The sequence below is a fragment of the Protopterus annectens genome, chromosome 9.part0 (genome assembly GCF_019279795.1).
Source record: "Protopterus annectens isolate FY-2018-M chromosome 9.part0, PAN1.0, whole genome shotgun sequence".
In the NCBI taxonomy this organism is placed as follows: domain Eukaryota; kingdom Metazoa; phylum Chordata; order Ceratodontiformes; family Protopteridae; genus Protopterus; species Protopterus annectens.
In genome coordinates, this window is record NC_056743.1 from 1,465,870,441 (window position 1) to 1,465,890,747 (window position 20,307).

Consider the following 20,307-nt stretch of genomic DNA (forward strand, 5'->3'; position numbering starts at 1 on the left):
AGTATATTTCATTTACATCCGCCATGTTAAGCTATACATATGTTAGAACTATTTATGATTTACAGTATATAATATGAAGGATAAATATACCAGTATAAATTATCCACCCATTGTGTATTACAATGATGTATCACCATGTTTAGTTCACAAAGCATCTGTCTCTGCACCTATTGTGCACAGTGCACAAAGCACTACATTTTGCTGTTTTTTTTTTGTTTGTCTTTGTTTTGTTTTGTTTCAGTTCATGCTATGGTTGTCGGCATTGTGTCTAACCATGACAATATTTCCTTACTTTTAATTTTGCTTCAAATGCACCACCAATTAGGTGGTCTTAAATCTGCCTATATACAAGGAAGACCACATGTACCATGTTTCCATAAGGCATACTGTAGATGCCTATAATATGCTTCTGTCAGTGTTCATTTTGGTTGCAGAAAGCATGCATGATTTCATCCTGGTAACATACCAATTCTTCATTAACATCATACTTGAGTTTGACTTAGGGTCATTGAAACCACCTCAAAAACAAGCAGATTAGCATTTAGGAAACATGCTATTGTTGCCCAATAAAGTTCAACTTCTACTACCCTTGTGACAAATGACGGTACGTTCAGCTTATGTCTGATGTAAACTGACATTTAACAATAACAGATAGTTCTGATGAATCAGAGTGCAGATGGACCATAGTACAGGGATGAGGCTGGTTAGCAATGTTAATGCAGGTGAGAGGTTGAACCTTAATTTGGCTAAAACACATTTTGTGTGATTTATTGGTCAATTATGTAAACCTTAGCAGTCAGAGCAATCGGTGCTCTATTTAATATTTCCAGTGATAGCTTGGGCTGTACTATTTGCGGTAAAGTACTTGCAAACATGAGGATACAGGAGAGAAATCTTCAACCATATAAAGTAGAAAGTATATTGTTACACTTATGTTTACTTCAGTTTCATCCACACATCCATTAGGCCTGTATGTCATGCAAAATAAATGTAAATGGGCCATTTCAAACTGAAAATTGCACTACTGTCGTAATTTATTATGTGTTCACTGCAGTTTCAGGACAGGAGACAATTTGTTGGGAGATGTATGAGTTGCCAGAGTTCGCTTCTTCATACCAGAATGATATGAGTTACATCCATGACTGATTACCTACAGTTATATAGCACTCAGAAACAAACAGTAAAGAAACAAACAGTAAATTACTCCTACCTTCACATCTCTCACGTGCACTGGTGAAATTCACTGCTCCTGAATGTCTCGTAAATCCAGGTTTGCATAAGCAATAGTAACTTCCGATGGTGTTGTGACATAATGCATTGGTAGGGCATGTTCTCTTGTCTTTGCATTCATCAGTATCTGAAATGAGAATGAGATATAAATTTAGGAGGTATTATTTAGAATGTAGTGTCTGTTCATTCTTTAAAGATGCTTTCTTTGCATGGTATTTTAAGATAATTATAGATCTGAGTATGAAAATGTATCAAAGAAAACAGATAAATCCCTACAAACTTCTCCTTGTATTTTGTATCCTGACTCATATTCTGTCCACTTTATCCATAAATGTCATGCATGAATATATATATATATATATATATATATATAAAAGAATGCATGTGGTAGACTATGTACACATTCAGAATTGAAGCATGATTCTATCCATCCATCCATCCATCCATCCATCCATCCATCCATCCATCCATCCATCCATTTTTCTCATGGGGTTAGGGTGTCACCTCAACAATGACAATCATCTTGAGTCATTGTTTAATCAAATGGGAATCAAGCCTGCTACAGTTGTGCATGCACTGCAGATACACACACACACACACACACACACACACACACACACACACACACACACACACACACACACCTATGGATAATTTAGTGTCCAATCAATCTAACACTTCTTTGGAATGTGGTAGGAAACAGAAGCACCCACAGGAAACCCACACAAATGCAGAAGGGACATTCAGACTCCTCAGAGAAGGCACCCAAGCTGAGAATCGAATAGGAAAATTGCTTGATTACCCACTGTATCACTGTGCTACCCCTTGATTCATGGCCCCAAATGCCCCCAAAGTTCTACAGCACATTCTGGTAACATAACCTCTGTTATAACAGTGTGAAAGTAGTTAGCAAGTTTCTTCCTTTAATCGAGTTGCATTATCTGTCTCTTTTGCTAAGACACCTTATAAAATAAGTTAAATGTCCTGAGGGATATTTAGATGATGCATTTCAGAATTGTTATTTAAGAAAATTTCATTTATATCCGTCATGTTAAGCTATACATTTTTTAGAACTATTTGTGATTTACAGTATATAATATGAAGGACATGTATACCAGTATAAATTATCCACCCGTTGTGGATTACAATGAAGTATCACCATGTTTACTTCACAAAGCATCTGTTTCTGCACTTGCTATGCACAGTGCACAAAGAAATGAGGTTTGTCAACAAGCCAAATTGTCCCAGGACATCTTCATGGGGGGTTTAGGTTGTTATTAGGGGAAGTTAAGTGGGTTGGAGAGGTGAAAGGGTTAACTGGAGGCAGGAATGGTTGAGAGGAAATGAGATAATGATGGGGAGGGGATTAAGAGGTTTAGTCTAGTGTAGCTGGGTTAAACAATCACATTTTGGCGTGAACTTGCTACATGTCAGGTTACATCCATGATGACCAGTAGGTACTTTGGTGGGCAGGTAGGCCTTTGGTTAATGTAGTAGATACAGAGGAGGTATGTAATGGTTGTATAATATATATGCATAGTTTTTTTTTTCTGTGCAAATTGTGTTAAAGAGTTTCAGGCTTTTGTGCAGGTTTGATATGAGGTGTTGGCTTGCTCTTGGTCGGCTGTTTGCTGTTAAGTTTATTTAGTAATAAATCAGAACTGATTGACTCACAGTATGACCGTTGATGGTAGGGATTCGTAGTTACAGCTGCCACAGTATTGTTTACGGCTGTGGTGATTATTTATGTTTAGTGACACTGTTCCCCCTCCTGATGTTTTTAGGCAGCTTCGTACCAGTTTGATGACGAGTGATGGAGGGTCCCCTCACATAGACCCACTCACCGTGCATGCGTTTTGGAGCAGGGTTGAATAACATTTAATTTGCTTCCACTTCATTTACAGGAATCTGCCTTGGATCAGCACCCCCCCCAAAAAAAAGGGAGGTTAGCGGCACAGCATTTTGGATTGTAGTTAGAACTTAAATGACAGACATGTACTTTCAACTTCGTACCCATCAGATGTTTCATGCACATATTGATTGGTTTCCAGTAAAATATGCAATCTGCTGGCAAGTCACTGGGTTAATCGGAGGACTTATGTCACTACATAATGATATACATTCGTGTCCCAGACTTTGTATCCTTCAGAAACTGTATGCTAAGAGAACTCCTGTTATTTTAGTGTGTGTGTCTTTCGGCTTTTCCCGGTTAGGGGTCGTCACAGCGGACCTCCGGTCTGCTAATGATTGGCAGTAGATTTTTACGTACTGGCTTGCCGGGCCTAACGCACAACCTTCAACGAAGGAACGCCCATTCGCTACACAGAAGATGCTCGAACTGAGAATCGAACGGGCAACATCTAAGTGTGAGGCAACAACGCTACCGCAGCACCACCACCGCAGTCAACTCCTGTTATTTTAGTAACTTTCTAAATTTATAAGACGCTATTTGATATGTGATGGCGTCATTATTGAGCATGGGGACCGCAGTCAACTTCTGTTATTTTAGTAACTTTCTAAATTTATAAGATGCTATTTGATATGTGATGGTGTCATTATTGAGCATGGGGAAGCAGCTCTGACAATGCCCCTTTACATTGTTTGTGGTTTTCTAGTGACTGGAATCAGAAATAATGGTAGCATTTGAGGTCTGGAGTTCATCTTCGCTGGTAAAATAAATGCAAACTCTGGTCCTAATGTCCTAGTAATCTTTTACGGTTGGGAAGAAGATGGTGTTTTCTTTTTCCTTTTCTTTTCCATGGACTTTGGCTCATTGTTGCACATGTCCATGGTGGGCCTAACTGACAGAACAGGGTCTGTTGGCAGGATAGGCGTGTACACATTTGGCATATCAGGCACAACTTTTACTGGCAATACAGAGTTAGGTCTGGTACACTCGGAAGTTTTGCAGTTTTTAACATCAGAGAGTATGCTGCCAGAACAGTGGTTGTGGGTTTCACTCTGTCATTGGGTTTGGAAGGCTTGCAGTAGTGAAATACTGAGACCTGGTAGGACTTTTGTGATGGCCGGCTCAGTGGTTATTTCGTGGGCTTGGAGGTACCTGTGAGTAATGGCCCTGGTAGCAGTTTTTGTGGTGGCTAGCTAAGTGTTTTTTTTCGCAAGCTTTGAGGTACCAGTGAGTAACGGCTGTTTCCGGGCGGCGTAGATATTGGTGGGAGGGCAGTACATGCCTTGGAGCACAGCTGAAAAAAAAAAAAAAAAATATATATATATATATATATATATATATATATATATATATATATTGTATAATTGTTGGTACCCTCATCTGGTTGCTGATGTGTTTTGATGGCAGCAAAAAGGTGATTGATTTAATAAGTGCAACAACTTTGACATGACTTGTTTAGCTGCAAACCGGTGATCATGCCTTCATTACTGGTGGATGAGGCTGTTATGACTAGGGCAGTAAGTCATTTTACAAGCAAACATTTTCTACAATTTAGGCAGCATACATGGAATGTGTTCTGCATTAATAGTTTAGAGGGGGAGGAGAAAGGAATGCACGAGGCTTCTTCACAGTACTCTGCTACAGGAGTTATTTGGAGGGAAGGGTGGTGAGCGGAAGAATAGAAGAGAAAATAAGAGATCACCTGTAGAATTGTATAATGTTGTAGCACTCAGAAATATAAGGGAGGATAAAGACTGACACTGGGGCTGAAGTTAGTAAGTAATGGTATGATGTGGGGGAATATAGATTAAGTAGGAATAGGCAGTTAAGAAATGTAATTAGTTAAATGTTAAATGTAGATAGCAAACAGAAACTGAGTTCCTGCTCTGCTTCTGTTGTTTAATGCTGAAATATCAGTTAAATAACACTTTGGTTCACCATTTTTTTAACACCCTTATAAGAGTTAACACTGGGTCTTACACTATGGTAATGCTAAACCAGGATATCATTTAACCAGCATTTGACTATAGTAATGGTGTTTCATGTACTTACAAAGGTATTAGCAGCTACTAGGAGATTTGAAGAATTCAGGTTAGTGATTTCTGTATAACAACTTCAAGTGCAATATAAAGATGAGTTAATTTCCCTGAAAGCCAATGGTACAGATTTATGCAGGATGTTCAGATTTTGTTGCACGTCCCCGTCCCCCCCCCCCCGCGCTTTTATTTCCTAGAATGGTGTCTTCTGACAAGTTATGGTAAAGTCTTAAGACTGTAGTTGGAAATAATGACAAGCATTTGAGTTGCAGACTTCATACCATTCTGAATAGCCATGTTACCGCAACCTGTTCTATCACCCTTTTAAGTTCGTAAGAGGAATATTTAAAATACTACCTGACTGTATTTTGTAAGCTGCTAGTCAGCTTTTTATTAGGTTTGCTGCATTGTGTCCATTTGTTCCATATTATGTTGATTAGTGGGCCTCATTTGGAGATGGAAGGTTAAGAGCTAGGCAGATGATTTTACAATATAAGTTAGTTTGGCTTATACAGGGTGCTAACTGATGTGGTACGGAATTGCAGGATTACCCTGGTTGGGGATATTGATAGGTCCCTTCATGTGTGGGATTTAGATTTAACATACTCGACTGGTAGTTAAATTTATCTTGGGTATTTGATAGGGTCATTGGAAGCAAAACTCAGTTATGGCTGCTTTGTCATAGATTTGAGTGGCAGTGGTACATTCCTTCCCAGGTTGGCAGGATAGGTTGTCCTTGAAGATGTCTTAGAATGTGTGTTATGTATTTTGGATGTTTTACGTGTCTTTTTCTTTCTTGCAGATGGGGTCTTGGCATGCTGTGGCTGTAATTTGGAATAGGTGGGTATAAGGTGGAGCCTTCTCTTTACATATTAGAGGGTTTACTTTTGTCCTTTTCTTTATAGATGGTGGGGTGCCGAGTACCAGTTGTGGTGATACGCAGTGAATTCGCAGATGATGGAATCAGTGGCGAGTAAGGAGGTTACACACGGGGAGCACAAGTGGGCAACAGTTACTGACGGAAATTGATGAAGTGCAGAAGGCATCATGTGGTGGCTTGAAAAGGGGATTTGAAAGGTGATGTTTTGATAGGATGGATTTTCTTGCCACTGGAATGGGGCACAAGGAAGGTCTGAGTAATCACCTTAGTAAGGCATGTTAGAGCTCTGTGTTTAATTAGTGGGAGCTGATTATTGCATTGGTATAGGGGGCAAGTAAGGAAGAGGTAGGTAGGGGGGCCAAGGGAAAAATGTCAGGGATGGTTTATGGGGAGTGTGGGGATCCCATGGGATGAGTAGAGTCACAACATTAATAGGAGCACAGGAACGTATTAGGCTACAGCCCTATGGCTCTTGCAAGCCAGTGAAGTTCAATCCTTGTTTTCTTGGAACCTTGGGGTGGTTGCATTTACTTATCCAGTTGTTTGAACCGTATGTGGGGGGAAGGGCCAATTAAGTGTTTGACAGGATGCTGGAGTTTGTTCCTAACAGGTGGTATCTTTGGGGTGACATATTTGTCCCTTGAATAAGTAGTGTTAATGTTACATACCAGGTTAAGGTTTTACAGAATAGCACAAGGATCATTTCACTTGGGGTTTGGGTGAATTTTGTACATAGGGATTTAGGAAGCATGGTAGGTAGGTGGCTGTGTTGGGGTGGTTTAAGAAACTAGGTGTATTGTTACAGGGGAGTTAGAAGGTTTAAAGGAAGCTTGGTTGCAGGATAAGGCAGCTGTAGGACAGGTCTTAATTACCTACTAGTGGTATAGGTAACATAAAGAAAGAGAGCTTTTGAGGTGAAAGGCCAGGGACATACAGGTTAAAAATGGTTTGGTTATGAGTGAATTGGGGATGTTTATGGCTGGGCATGTAGAGCACTTCATTGCTGACCATAGGCGAGTTTTCAGGAACTAGGTTAAGGGGTGTTGGTTTTCAGCCATCTAAGGTTAGGACATTAATGTTTTGGAGTTAGACTATTCCCTACGGTAACTGAGTTGTTGCACATCCAGAACATGGTAGTTGGTGGGCTAAGGTGATAGGCTACAGCTGACAGGGTCCTGGGTGTGAGACTTGATACTAGTTGTTTTGACTGGGTGTCGGTTTGCATAAGCAATAGTAACTTCCGATGGTGTTGTGACATAATGCATTGGTAGGGCATGTTCTCTTGTCTTTGCATTCATCAGTATCTGAAATGACAGTGAGATATAAATTTAGAAGGTATTATTTAGAATGCAATGTTTGTTCATTCTTTAAAGACACTTTCTTTGCATGGTATTTTAAGACATTTATATATCTGGGTCTGAAAATGTAGCAGAAAAAAACAGACAAATCCAAGCAAGCTTCTCCTTGTATTTTGAATCCTGACTCGTATTCTGTCCAACTTATCAATAAATGTCATGCATGAATATATATACAAAACAATGCATGTGGTAGACTATGTACACATTGAGAATTGTAGCATTATTCCATCCATCCATCCATCCATCCATCCATCCATCCATCCATCCATCCATCCATCCATCCGTCCATCCATCCATCCATCCATCCATCCATCCATCCATCCATCCATCCATCCATCCATCCATTTATTTCCAACTCATTTTTATTATTTTTACAGATGGAGTTAGAGTGTTACCTCAGCAACAACAATCATCTCAAGTCAATGTTTATTCAAATGAAGACCAAGCCTTGCCACAGTTGTGCATGCACTGCACATACACAGATACAAACACAGGCACACACACACACAGACACACGCACACACACGCACACACACACACACACACACACACACACACACACACACACACACACACACACACTCACCTATGGACAATTTAGAGTGTTCAGTCAATCTACTACATGTCTTTGGAATGTTGTAGGTAACTGAAGCACCCACAGGAATCCAACACAAATGCAGAATGGACATTCAGTCTCCTGAGAGAAGGCACTGCAGCTAAGAATAAACTAAGAAAATGTCTTGATTAATCACTGAATCACTGTGCTATGCCATGATTCATGACCAGAAATCCCCCCAATGTTCTACAGCACATTCTGGTAACATAACAGTCTGAATGTGCACAAGTTTATACCTTCAATTGAGTTGCATTGTCTGTCTCTTATGCTAAGACACCTTATTAAATACGTTAAATGTCCTGAGAGCTCTTTAGATGATGCATTTCAGGTTTGTTATTTAAGTATATTTCATTTATATCCGCCATGATGAGCTATACATGTTTTAGAACTATTTGTGATTTACGGTATATAATATGAAGGACAAATATACCAGTATAAACTATGCACCCATTGTGGATTACAATGAAGTATCACTATGTTTAGTTCACAAAGCATCTGTGTCTGTACCTGCTTTGCACAGTGCACAAACAACTATATTTTACAGTTTTTCTTTGCTTCATTTCATGCTATAGTTGTGGGCATTGTGTCCATCTATGACAATATTTCCTTACTTTTAATTTTACTTCAAATGCATCACCAATTAGGTGGCCTTAAATCTGCCTATATACAAGGAAGACCACAAATAGCATGTTTGCATAAGGCATACTGTAGATGCCTATAATATGCTTCCTTCATTGTTCATTTTGGTTGCAGCTAGTATGCATGATTTCATCCTGGTAAAATACCAATTCGTCATTGACAACATGCTTGTGTTTAACTAAGGGTCATTGAAACCACAGCAAAAAACAAGCATATTAGAATTTAGGAAACATGCTAGTATTACCCCATAGATTTCAGCTTCTACTACCCTTGTGTGCAAATGAGGGTACATTCAGCCTCTGTCTGATGTATACTGACATGTAACAATAACCGATAGTTCTGATGACTCAAACTGCAGATGGACTACAGTACATGGACGAGGCTGGTTAGCAATGTTAATGCAGGTGAGAGGCTGAACCTTAATTTGGCTAAATCAGTTTACCTTTATAACTGCGATTTGCAGAAGGGCGAACTGCACTTACCCGAAAGGCAGTCTGCAAGATATACAAACGCCGAACAGAAAAAGGTGCGAATGTGCAATGAGCGAATTCACAGTGAGATTCGCTCATTGCGCATTCGACATTCAGGGTCGGATTGCAGTATAGTGGGGATTGGGAAATGGATGCTTTCCCAACTATAGTGCAATCTCAGAGTTAGAATAATAAAGTAGGGGGGGTGTGGGGGGCACAGCCCCCACATGGGGGGTGCCGGGGGGGCTTGCCGCCCTGCTTTACACTTTGTTTTTTTTTTACTTCGACTTTTATGTTCGAAAAACAGCAAATCTGCTGTTCGATTTGATATTTTTCGAACATGTAGGTGAATCGACATTGTTCGTTTCATGGATTAAAGTCGCTCATATTGAGCACTTACCCTTCTGCCAATCGCAGTAATAAAGGTAAACCGGCTAAATCACATTTTGTGTGATTTATTGGTCAATGATGTAAACCTTAGCAGTCAGAGCAATCGGTACTCAATTTAATATTTTCCAGTGATAGCTTGGGCTGAATTATTTGCAGTAAAGTACTTGCAAACATGAGGATACAGGAGAGAAATCTTCAACCATATAAAGTAGAAAGTATATTGTTACACTTATGTTTACTTCAGTTTCATCCACACATCCATTAGGCCTGTATGTCATGCAAAATAAATGTAAATGGACCATTTCAAACTGAAAAATTGCACCACTGCCGTAATTTATTATAAGTGTTCACTGCAGTTTCAGGACAGGAGACAATTTGTTGGGAGATGTATGAGTTGCAAGAGTTTGCTTCTTAATAACAGAATGATATGAGCTACATCCATGACTAATTACCTTAAGAAATTTAGCACTCAGAAACAAACAGTAAAGAAACAAACAGTAAAATACACCTACCTTCACATCTCTCACGTGCACTGGTGAAATTCACTGCTCCTGAGAGACTCTTAAATCCAGGTTTGCATAAGCAATAGTAACTTTCGATGGTGTTGTGACATAATGCATTGGTAGGGCATGTTCTCTTGTCATTGCATTCATCAGTATCTGACATAAGCGTGAGATAAATTTAGGAGGTATTATTTAGAATGCAATGTTTGTTCATTCTTTAAAGACACTTTCTTTGCATGATATTTTAAGACATTTATAGATCTGGGTATGAAAATGTAGCAAAGAAAAACAGTTAAATCCCTGTAAGCTTCTCCTTGTATTTTGTATCCTGACTCATATTCTGTCCACCTTATCCATAAATGTCATGCATGAATATATATACAAAAGAATGCATGTGGTAGACTATGTACACATTTAGAATTGTAGCATGATTCCATCCATCCATCCATCCATTCATCCATCCATCCAGCCATCCATCCATCCATCCATCCATCCATCCATCCATCCATCCATCCATCCATCCACTTATTCCCAACTCCTTTTTCTTATTTTTGCACATGGAGTTAGGGTGTCGACAATCATTTTGAGTCAATATTTATTCAAATGGGGATCAAGCCCTGCCACAGCTGCACATGCACTGCACATACACATATACACAAACAGACAAACACACACATATACACCCACATGCACACACACACACACATGCACACACACACACACACACCCACACACACCCACACACACCCACACACACCCACACACACACACACACACACACACACACACACACACACACACACACACACAGACACACACACACAGGCACAGACACACACTCTCACACACACACACACACACACACACACACACACACACACACACACACACACACACACACACACACACACACACACACACACACACCTATAGACAATTTAGAGTGTCCTATCAATCTACTACATGTGTTTGGAATGGGGTAGGAAACTGAAGCTCCCACAGAAAACCCACACAAATCCAGGAGGGACATTTAGACTTCTCAGAAAAGGCACCCCAGCTGAGAATCGAACAAGAAAATGTCTTGATTACCCACTGAATCACTGTGCTACCCCATGACTCATGACCCCAAATGCCCCAATGATCTACAGCACATTCTGGAAACATAACATCTGTTATAACAGTCTGAACTCCTTCGCTTAATGCTTTCTGGAATTCATAAACTCCAATGCCCTGGATCAACTTATCCACACCCCCACCAGGGGCAACAATATCATAGATCTAGTCATTACCAACATGAGTGACCAGTGTTCCACACCTGAAGTCAACGCCTCATTGGTCCGATCCGAACATGAGCTAATTACTTTAGATATCCACATCCTGCCCCCCACCCATTAAGGAAACCATGGTAAAAAATTTCTCCAAAGCCAACTTCATGCTTCTTAAGACAGAAGTAAGTGGTAAACTTCATGATACCCATGCAGATGGACAATACAGTTACAACTACTGAATCCTAAACAATTGCACTTTATAAGCACTTACATGAGTTCATGGATCGTGCTATCCCAAACAGAACCAAGACGCTTTCCTCCAAAACAAGGAAGCCAATCTGGTGGTTCCCTGAAATAAACAAACTGTACAACAGAAGGAAGAAACTGTTACAAAAGAGAGTAAAATCCCATGAGTGGAGGAGCTCCCTGGTCAGCATCAGTAAGAAGCTGCGATCCCTGATAAAATCCTCCAAAGCTAGTTACGAAAAGAAAATCACCACTGATTCTAAAGACAACCACAACGCATTCTATAGCTATGTCAAGAATCTCAATGGCAACACTCAGATCTGCTTTGAGTTACAGCACAATGGCACTTAATGCACAGACCCAACTGATATTGCTAATATCCTGGCAGATAGGTTCAGTGTTAACTTTACCCCCCTCTCACGTCCTAAAGAGCCCATCTCTATACTGGAAGAATGCAAAGTTCCTGTAATCACGACTGCACAGGTAAAAACCACACTCTCCAAAGCCAAAAACACAGCATCCATGGGACCAGACAACATCCCAGGCTGCGTTCTACATGAACTACAGAATGAACTGGCACCCCACCTAAGTACCATATTCAATCATACCCTCACCTCAGGCTTTGTGCCTGCTGAATGGCACACAGCGACAGTTATCCCAATCCACAAGGGGGGAGCAACCATGGACCCCGGAAACTACTGCCCCTTTAGCCTGATGAGCCTGGTCTGCAAGGCCATGGAATGCATCATCATGGAACTTATAAACAAAGACATTGGTAATCTACAAACTCTGGACCCCACCCAGTTCGGGTTTGTAAAAGGCAGATCATGTCTCCTAAACCTGACTTCTTTGAAGCAGTCACCATAGCCGTAAACGAGGGTAAGGTGGTTCAGACAGCTTATCTAGATCTTGCCAAGGCTTTCGACACCATCCCCCACTCTGGAATTATAGATAAACTCACTAAACTGGGTATAAATCCCTATGTCACAAGATGGGTTGCCAACTGGCTCACTGACAGAACCCACACTGTGAAAGTAGCAGACTCCAAATCCAACTTCAGACCAGTGACAAGTGGAGTACCACAGGGTTAAGTCCTGGGTCCTCTCCTGTTTGGTATCTACTTCTCTGAAATACAGGCTAACACAGAAGGTCTTTGGCTAACAAAGTTCACAGATGACTGCAAATTAGGAGCTATAATCAAAACTCCTAATGATGTGGACATCCTACAAAAGAGCCTCACTGAGACAGATGCCTGGTGTCAAAGCCATGGCCTCAACTCAATGCCAAAAAGTGCATTGTCATCCCTTTTGGTAAAAACTCTGTACCCATGAACTACAACATAGGCGGTAGTATACTTAACACCAAAAGTGTGATAAGAGACCTTGGGACACAGGTGGACAGTAGTCTCTCCTTTGATAATCACATCGCCACAGTAGTCAGAAAATCCTTCTACATGGCACACCTCATCACAAAAGGTTTCTCATCCAGAAAAAAAGAGGTAATTGTTCCCCTCTACTCATCACTCATTAGAACCATTATAGAGTACAATGCCCCTTTTGGTATGTGCCTCACAAGACATCTACAACAACTGGAAAGGCCGCAAAAATACCTCACAAAGAGGATTACTGGCCTCAATCAGATGCCCTATGCAGACCGTCTCAAAAAACTCCAGCTTTACTCCGTCGCATATCGCCTACTCAGAGGTGATCTCTGCATAACATACAAAGCTATGTCAAACCCAGAGCTGTTGGACATGCTCCACTTAAAGAAATCCAAATCCCTCCGAGCTACACACTCTAGGGACCTAAACCTTGTCACTACAATAAACAGAACATGTCGGAGGGATAGATTCCTGTCCCAGAGACTTCCCATACTCTGGAATAAACTACCTATATATATCAAACAAAGCTCCTCATTAGCACTCTTCAAGAAAAATCTTGATGATTGGATGGGAAATAGGAAATTCACCCCAGGGATCACTTCTGTGGCTCTGCTCAACAGTGGCACAGGAAAATAATTTGCTTGGGTGGCAAAAGCCAGGGTACCTTTTTGGCTGGGCCTGTATAGGCCCCAGGGCCGACAGCCTAGTACCTACCTATGAACCTATGAAAGTGCAGAACAAGTTTTTACCTTCATTCGAGTTGCACTATCTGTCTCTTATGTGAAGACACCTTGTTAAATAAGTTAAATGCCCTGAGGGCTTCTTAGATGATACATGCATTTCAGGATTGTTATTTAAGTATATTTCATTTATATCCATCATGCTAAACTATACATGTTTTAGAACTATTTGTGATTTACAGTATGTAATATGAAGTAGAAATATACCAGTATAAATTATCCACCAGTTTTGGATTACTCTGAAGTATCACCATTTTTAGTTCACAAAGCATCTGTTTCTGTACCTATTGTGCACAGCGCGCAAAGCACTATATTATACTGTTTGTTTTGTTTCAGTTCATGCTATGGTTTGTGGGCATTATGTCCATCTATGACAATATTTTCTTTCTGTTAATTTTACTTCAAATTCACCATCAAACAGGTGACCTTAAATCTGGCTATATACTTGGAAGACCACATATAACATGTTTGCGTTAGGCATACTGTAGATGCCTATAATATGCTTCCTTCATTGTTCATTTTGGTTGCAGCAAGCATGCATGATTTCATCCTGGTGACATACAAATTTGTCATTAACAACAAACTTGAGTTTGACTTAGGGTAATTGAAACCACCTAAAAAACAAGCAGATTTGAATTTAGGAAATGTGCTATTATTGCCCCATAGAGTTCAGCGTCCACTATCCTTGTGTGCAAATGAGGGTACATTCAGCCTATGTCTGATGTAAATTGACATGTAACTATAACAGGCAGTTCTGATGACTCAGACTGCAGATGGATTATAAGTACAGGGATGAGGCAGGTTAACAATGTTAATACAGGTGAGAGTTGAACCTTAATTTGGCTAAAACACATTTTGTGTGATTTATTGGTCAATGATGTAGACCTTAGCAGTTATAGCAATTGGTGCTCTATTTAATATTTTCCAGTGATAGCTTGGGCTGTACTATTTGTGGTAAAATACTTGCAAATATGAGACTACTGGAGAGAAATCTAAAAGCATATAAAGTAGAAAGTATATTTTTACAATCATATTTACTTCAGTTTCATCCACGCATCCATTAAACCTATAAGCCAGGCAAAATAAAGGTAGAAGGACAAGTTCAAACTGAAAAGTTACCCTACTGCCATAATTTATTAATTGTGCTCATTGCAGTTTCAGGAGACAATTTGTTGGGAGATATATGAGTTGCTAGAGTTCGCTTCTTAAAAATACAATAATATGAGTTATATCCATGACTAATTACCTTCAGTTATATAGGACTAAGAAACAAACAGTAAAGAAATAAACAGTAAATTACACCTACCTTCACATCTCTCACGTGCACTGGTGAAATTCAGTGCTCCTGAGAGGCTCGTGAATCCAGGTTTGCATAAGCAATAGTAACTTCCGATGGTGTTGTGACATAATGCATTGATAGGGCATGTTCTCTTGTCATTGCATTCATCAATATCTGACATGAGAGTGAGATATAAATTTAGGATGTATTATTTAGAATGCAATGTTTGCTCATTCTTTAAAGACACTTTCTTTGCATGATATTTTAAGATGTTTATAGATCTGGGTATGAAAATGTAGCAAAGAAAAACAGATAAATGCCTGCAAGCTTCACCTTGTATTTTGTATCCTGACTCATATTCTGTCCACCTTATCAATAAATGTCATGCATGAATATATACACAAAATAATGCATGTGGTAGACTATGTATACATTCAGAATTGTAGCATGATTCATTCCATCCATCCATCCATCCATCCATCCATCCATCCATCTATTCCCAACTCCTTTTTCTTATTTTTGCTCATGGATTTAGGGTGTCACCTCAACAATGACAATCATCTTGAGTCAATGTTAATTCAAATGGGGATCAAGCCCTGCCACAGTTGCGCGTGCACTGCACATACACAGATACACACACAGGCACACAAGCAAACACACGCGCGCACACACACACACGCACGCACGCACGCGCGCACACGCACACGCATGCACACACACATACACGCACACACAAACACATCTATGGGCAATTCAGAGTGTTCAGTCAATCTACTACACCTCTTTTGAATGTCGTAGGAAACTGAAGCACCCACAGGAATCCAACACAAATGCAGAAGGGACATTCAGACTCCTCAGAGAAGGCACTGCAGCTGAGAATAAACTAGGAACATTTGTTGATTACCCACTGTATCACTGTGCTACCCCATGATTCATGACCTCAAATCCACCCAATGTTCTACAGCACATTCTGGTAACATTACTCTGTTATAACAGTCTGAATGTGCACAACAATTTTCTACCTTCAACTGAGTTGCTTTATCTGTCTCTTATGCTAAGACACATTATTAAAAAGGTTAAATGTCCTGAGAGCTCTTTAGATGATGCATTTCAGGATTGTTATTTAAGTATATTTCATTTATATCCGCCATGATAAGCTATACATGTTTTAGAACTATTTATGATTTACGGTATATAATATGAAGGACAAATATAACAGTATAAACTATTCCCCCTTTGTGGATTACAATGAAGTATCACCATGTTTAGTTCACAAAGCATCTGTGTCTGCAGCTGCTGTGCACAGTGCACAAACAACTACATTTTACAGTTTTTCTTTGTTTCATTTCATGCTATAGTTGTGGGCATTGTGTCCATCTATGACAATATTTCCTTACTTTTAATTTTACTTCAAATTCACCACCAATTAGGTGGCCTTAAATCTGCCTATATACAAGGAAGACCACATACAGCATGTTTGCATAAGGCATACTGTAGATGCCTATAATATGCTTCCTTCATTGTTCATTTTGGTTGCAGCTAGAATGCATGATTTCATCCTGGTAAAATACCAATTTGTCATTAACAACATGCTTGTGTTTAACTAAGGGTAATTGAAACCACAGCAAAAAAACAAGCAGATTAGCATTTAAGAAACGTGCTAGTATTGCCCCATAGAGTTCAGCTTGTACTACTCTTGTGTGTAAATGAGGGTACATTCAGCCTATGTCTGATGTATACTGACATGTAACAATAACAGATAGTTCTGATGACTCAGACTGCAGATGGACTACAGTACATGGAAGAGGCTGGTTAGCAATGTTAATGCAGGTGAGAGGTTGAACCTTAATTTGGCTAAATCGGTTTACCTTTGTAACTGCGATTTGCAGAAGGGCGAACTTCACATACCAGAAAGGCAGTCTGCAAGATATACAAATGCCGAATGGACAAAGGTGCGAATGTGCAATGAGCGAATGCACAGTGAGATTCGCTCATTGCACATTCGACATTCAGGTTCGGATTGCACTATAGTGGGGATTGGGAAATAGTTCCTTTCCCCACTGTAATGCGATCTCGGAGTTAGAATAATAAAGTAGTGGGGGTGTGGGGGGCACTGGGAGGCTTGTCTCCATGCTTTCACTTTGTTTTTTTTTTATTTTGACTTTTATGTTCTAAAAACAGCGAATCTGCTATTCGATTTCCTGTTTTACGAACATGTAGGTGTGTCGACATTGTTCGTTTCATGGACTAAAGTCGCTCATATGAGCACTCGCCCTTCTGCCAATCACGGTTATGAAGGTAAACTGGCTAAATCACATTTTGTGTGATTTATTGGTCAATGATGTAAATTTAGCAGTCAGAGTAATTGGTACTCTAATATTTTCCAATGATAGCATGGGCTGTACTATTTGTGGTAAAGTTCTTGCAAACATGAGGCTACAGGACAGAAATCTTCAACCATATAAAGTAGAAAGTACATTGCTACCCTTATGTTTACTTCAGTTTCATCCACACATCCATTAGGCCTGTATGTCAGGCAAAATAAATGTAAATGGGCCATTTCAAACTGAAAATTGCACTATTGCCGTAATTTATTATAAGTGTTCATTGCAGCTTCAGGAGACAATTTGTTGGGAGACGTATGAGCTGCCAGAGTTTGCTTCTTATTAGCAAAATAATATGAGTTATATCCATGACTAATCACCTTCAGTTATATAGCACTCAGAAACAAACAGTAAAGAAACAAACAGTAAATTACACCTACCTTCACATCTCTCACGTGCACTGGTGAAATTCAGTGCTCTTGAGAGAGTCGTAAATCCAGGTTTGCATAAGCAATAGTAACTTCCGATGGTGTTGTGACATAATGCATTGGTAGGGCATGTTCTCTTGTCTTTGCATTCATCAGTATCTGAAATGAGAATGAGATATAAATTTAGGAGGTATTATTTAGAATGCAATGTTTGTTCATTCTTTAAAGACATTTTCTTTGCATGGTATTTTAAGACGTTTATAGATCTGGGTATGAAAATGTAGCAAAGAAAAGCAGATAAATACCTACAACCTTCTCCTTGTATTTTGTATCCTGACTCATATTCTGTCCACCTTATCCATAAAAGTCATGCATGAATATATATTCAAAAGAATGCATGCGGTAGATTATGTACACATTCAGAATTGTAGCATGATTCCATCCATCCATCCATCCACTTATTCACAATTTCTTTTTCTTATTTTTGCACATGGAGTTAGGGTGTCACCTCAACAACGACAATCATCTTGACTCAATATTTATTCAAATGGGGATCAAGCCCTGCCACAGCTGCACATGCACTACACATACACATATACAGAAAGAGACAAACACACACATACACACAGACACACACACACACACACACACACACACACACACACACACACACACACACACACACACACACACACACACACACACACACCTATGGATCATTTAGAGTGTCCTATCAATCTACTATATGTGTTTGGAATGTGGTAGGAAACTGAAGCTCCCAGAGGAAACCCACACCAATCCAGGAGGGACATTCAGACTCCTCAGAAAAGGCACCCCAGCTGAGAATCAAACAAGAAAATGTCTTGACTACCTACTGAATCACTGTGCTACCCCATGATTCATGACCCCAAATGCCCCCAATGATCTACAACACATTCTGGAAACATAACCTCTGTTATAACAGTCTGAAAGTGCAGAACAAGTTCCTACCTTCAGTCGAGATGCACTATCTGTCTCATGCGAAGACACCTTGTTAAATAAGTTAAATGCCCTGAGGGCTTTTTAGATGATACATTTCAGGATAGTTATTTAAGTATATTTCAATTATATCCATCATGTTAAACTATAAATGTTTTAGAACTATTTGTGATTTACAGTATATGATAAGTAGAAATATATCAGTATAAATTATCCACCAGTTGTGGATTACTCTGAAGTATCACCATTTTTAGTTCACAAAGCATCTGTTTCTGTACCTATTGTGCACAGTGCGCAAAGCACTATATTATACTGTTTCTTTTGTTTCAGTTCATGCTATGGTTGTGGGCTTTTTTAACTGTTAATTTTACTTCAAATTCACCATCAAACAGGTGACCTTAAATCTGGCTATATACTTGGAAGACCACATATAGCATGTTTGCGTTAGGCATACTGTAGATGCCTATAAAATGCTTCCTACAGTGTTCATTTTGGTTGCAGCAAGCATGCATGATTTCATACTGGTAACATACCAATTTATCATTAACAACATACTTGAGTTTGACTTAGGGTCATTGAAACCACCTAAGAAACAAGCAGATTTGAATTTAGGAAATGTGCTATTATTGCCCCATAGAGTTCAGCGTCCACTACCCTTGTGTGCAAATGAGGGTACATTCAGCCTATGTCTGATTTAAAGTGACTTGTAGCTATAACAGACAGTTCTGATGACTCAGACTGCAGATGGATTATAAGTACAGGGATGAGGCAAATTAGCAATGTTAATGCAGGTGAGAGTTGAATCTTAATTTGGCTAAAACACATTTTGTGTGATTTATTGGTCAATAATGTAGACCTTAGCAGTTATAGCAATTGGTGCTCTATTTAATACTTTCCAGTGATGGCTTGGGCTATACTATTTGTGGTAAAGTACTTGCAAATATGAGACTACTGGATAGAAATCTTCAAGCATATAAAGTAGAAAGTATATTGTTACAATCATGTTTACTACAGTTTCATCCACACATCCATTAGACCAGTAAACCAGGCAAAATAAAGATAGAAGGTCCAGTTCAAAATGAAAAGTTACCAAATAAAATTGCCAAAGATTCCAAAGACAACCACAAAGCATTCTATAACTATGTCAAAACTCTAAATGGCAATGCTCAGATCTGCTCTGAGCTAAAACAGAATGGCATTAAATATACTGATCCGAAGGATATTGCCAATATCCTGACAGATCGATTCAGTGCCAACTTCACCTCCCTCTCACCCCCTAAATGGCCCATCTCAATACCGGAAGATTGCCAAATTCCAGTAATAATGGCCACACAGGTACAAAACGCACTCTCTAAAGCCAAGAATACAGCATCCATGGGACCAGATGACATCCCGGGCTGTGTACTACATGAACTACAATATGAACTGGCACCTCACCTAAGTGTCAAGTTTAATCATAGCCTCACCTCAGGTTTCATGCCCACTGAGTGGCGCAGAGCTACAGTTATCCCAATCCACAAGGGGATCCACCTTGGATCCCGGAAACTACCGTCCCATCAGTCTGACAAGCCTTATCTGCAAGGCCATGGAGCGTATTATCATGGAACTTATAAACAAAGACATTGGCAACCT

At 39.7% G+C, this 20,307-nt stretch overlaps 1 protein-coding gene across 1 annotated transcript in view; it reads right to left on the reverse strand.

The window, feature by feature from the left end:
* The window catches only part of LOC122810706 (fibrillin-1-like), a 532,858-nt gene that overhangs the window by 488,163 nt on the left and 24,388 nt on the right, over positions 1-20,307 (reverse strand). Inside the window, exons 9-13 of the mRNA XM_044082270.1 lie at positions 17,710-17,856; positions 14,973-15,119; positions 10,041-10,187; positions 7,279-7,359; positions 1,211-1,357 (exon numbers count right to left, since the gene is read on the reverse strand). Of these exons, the coding sequence (XP_043938205.1) occupies positions 1,211-1,357; positions 7,279-7,359; positions 10,041-10,187; positions 14,973-15,119; positions 17,710-17,856 (669 nt within the window). The remainder of the gene's footprint in view (positions 1-1,210; positions 1,358-7,278; positions 7,360-10,040; positions 10,188-14,972; positions 15,120-17,709; positions 17,857-20,307) is intronic.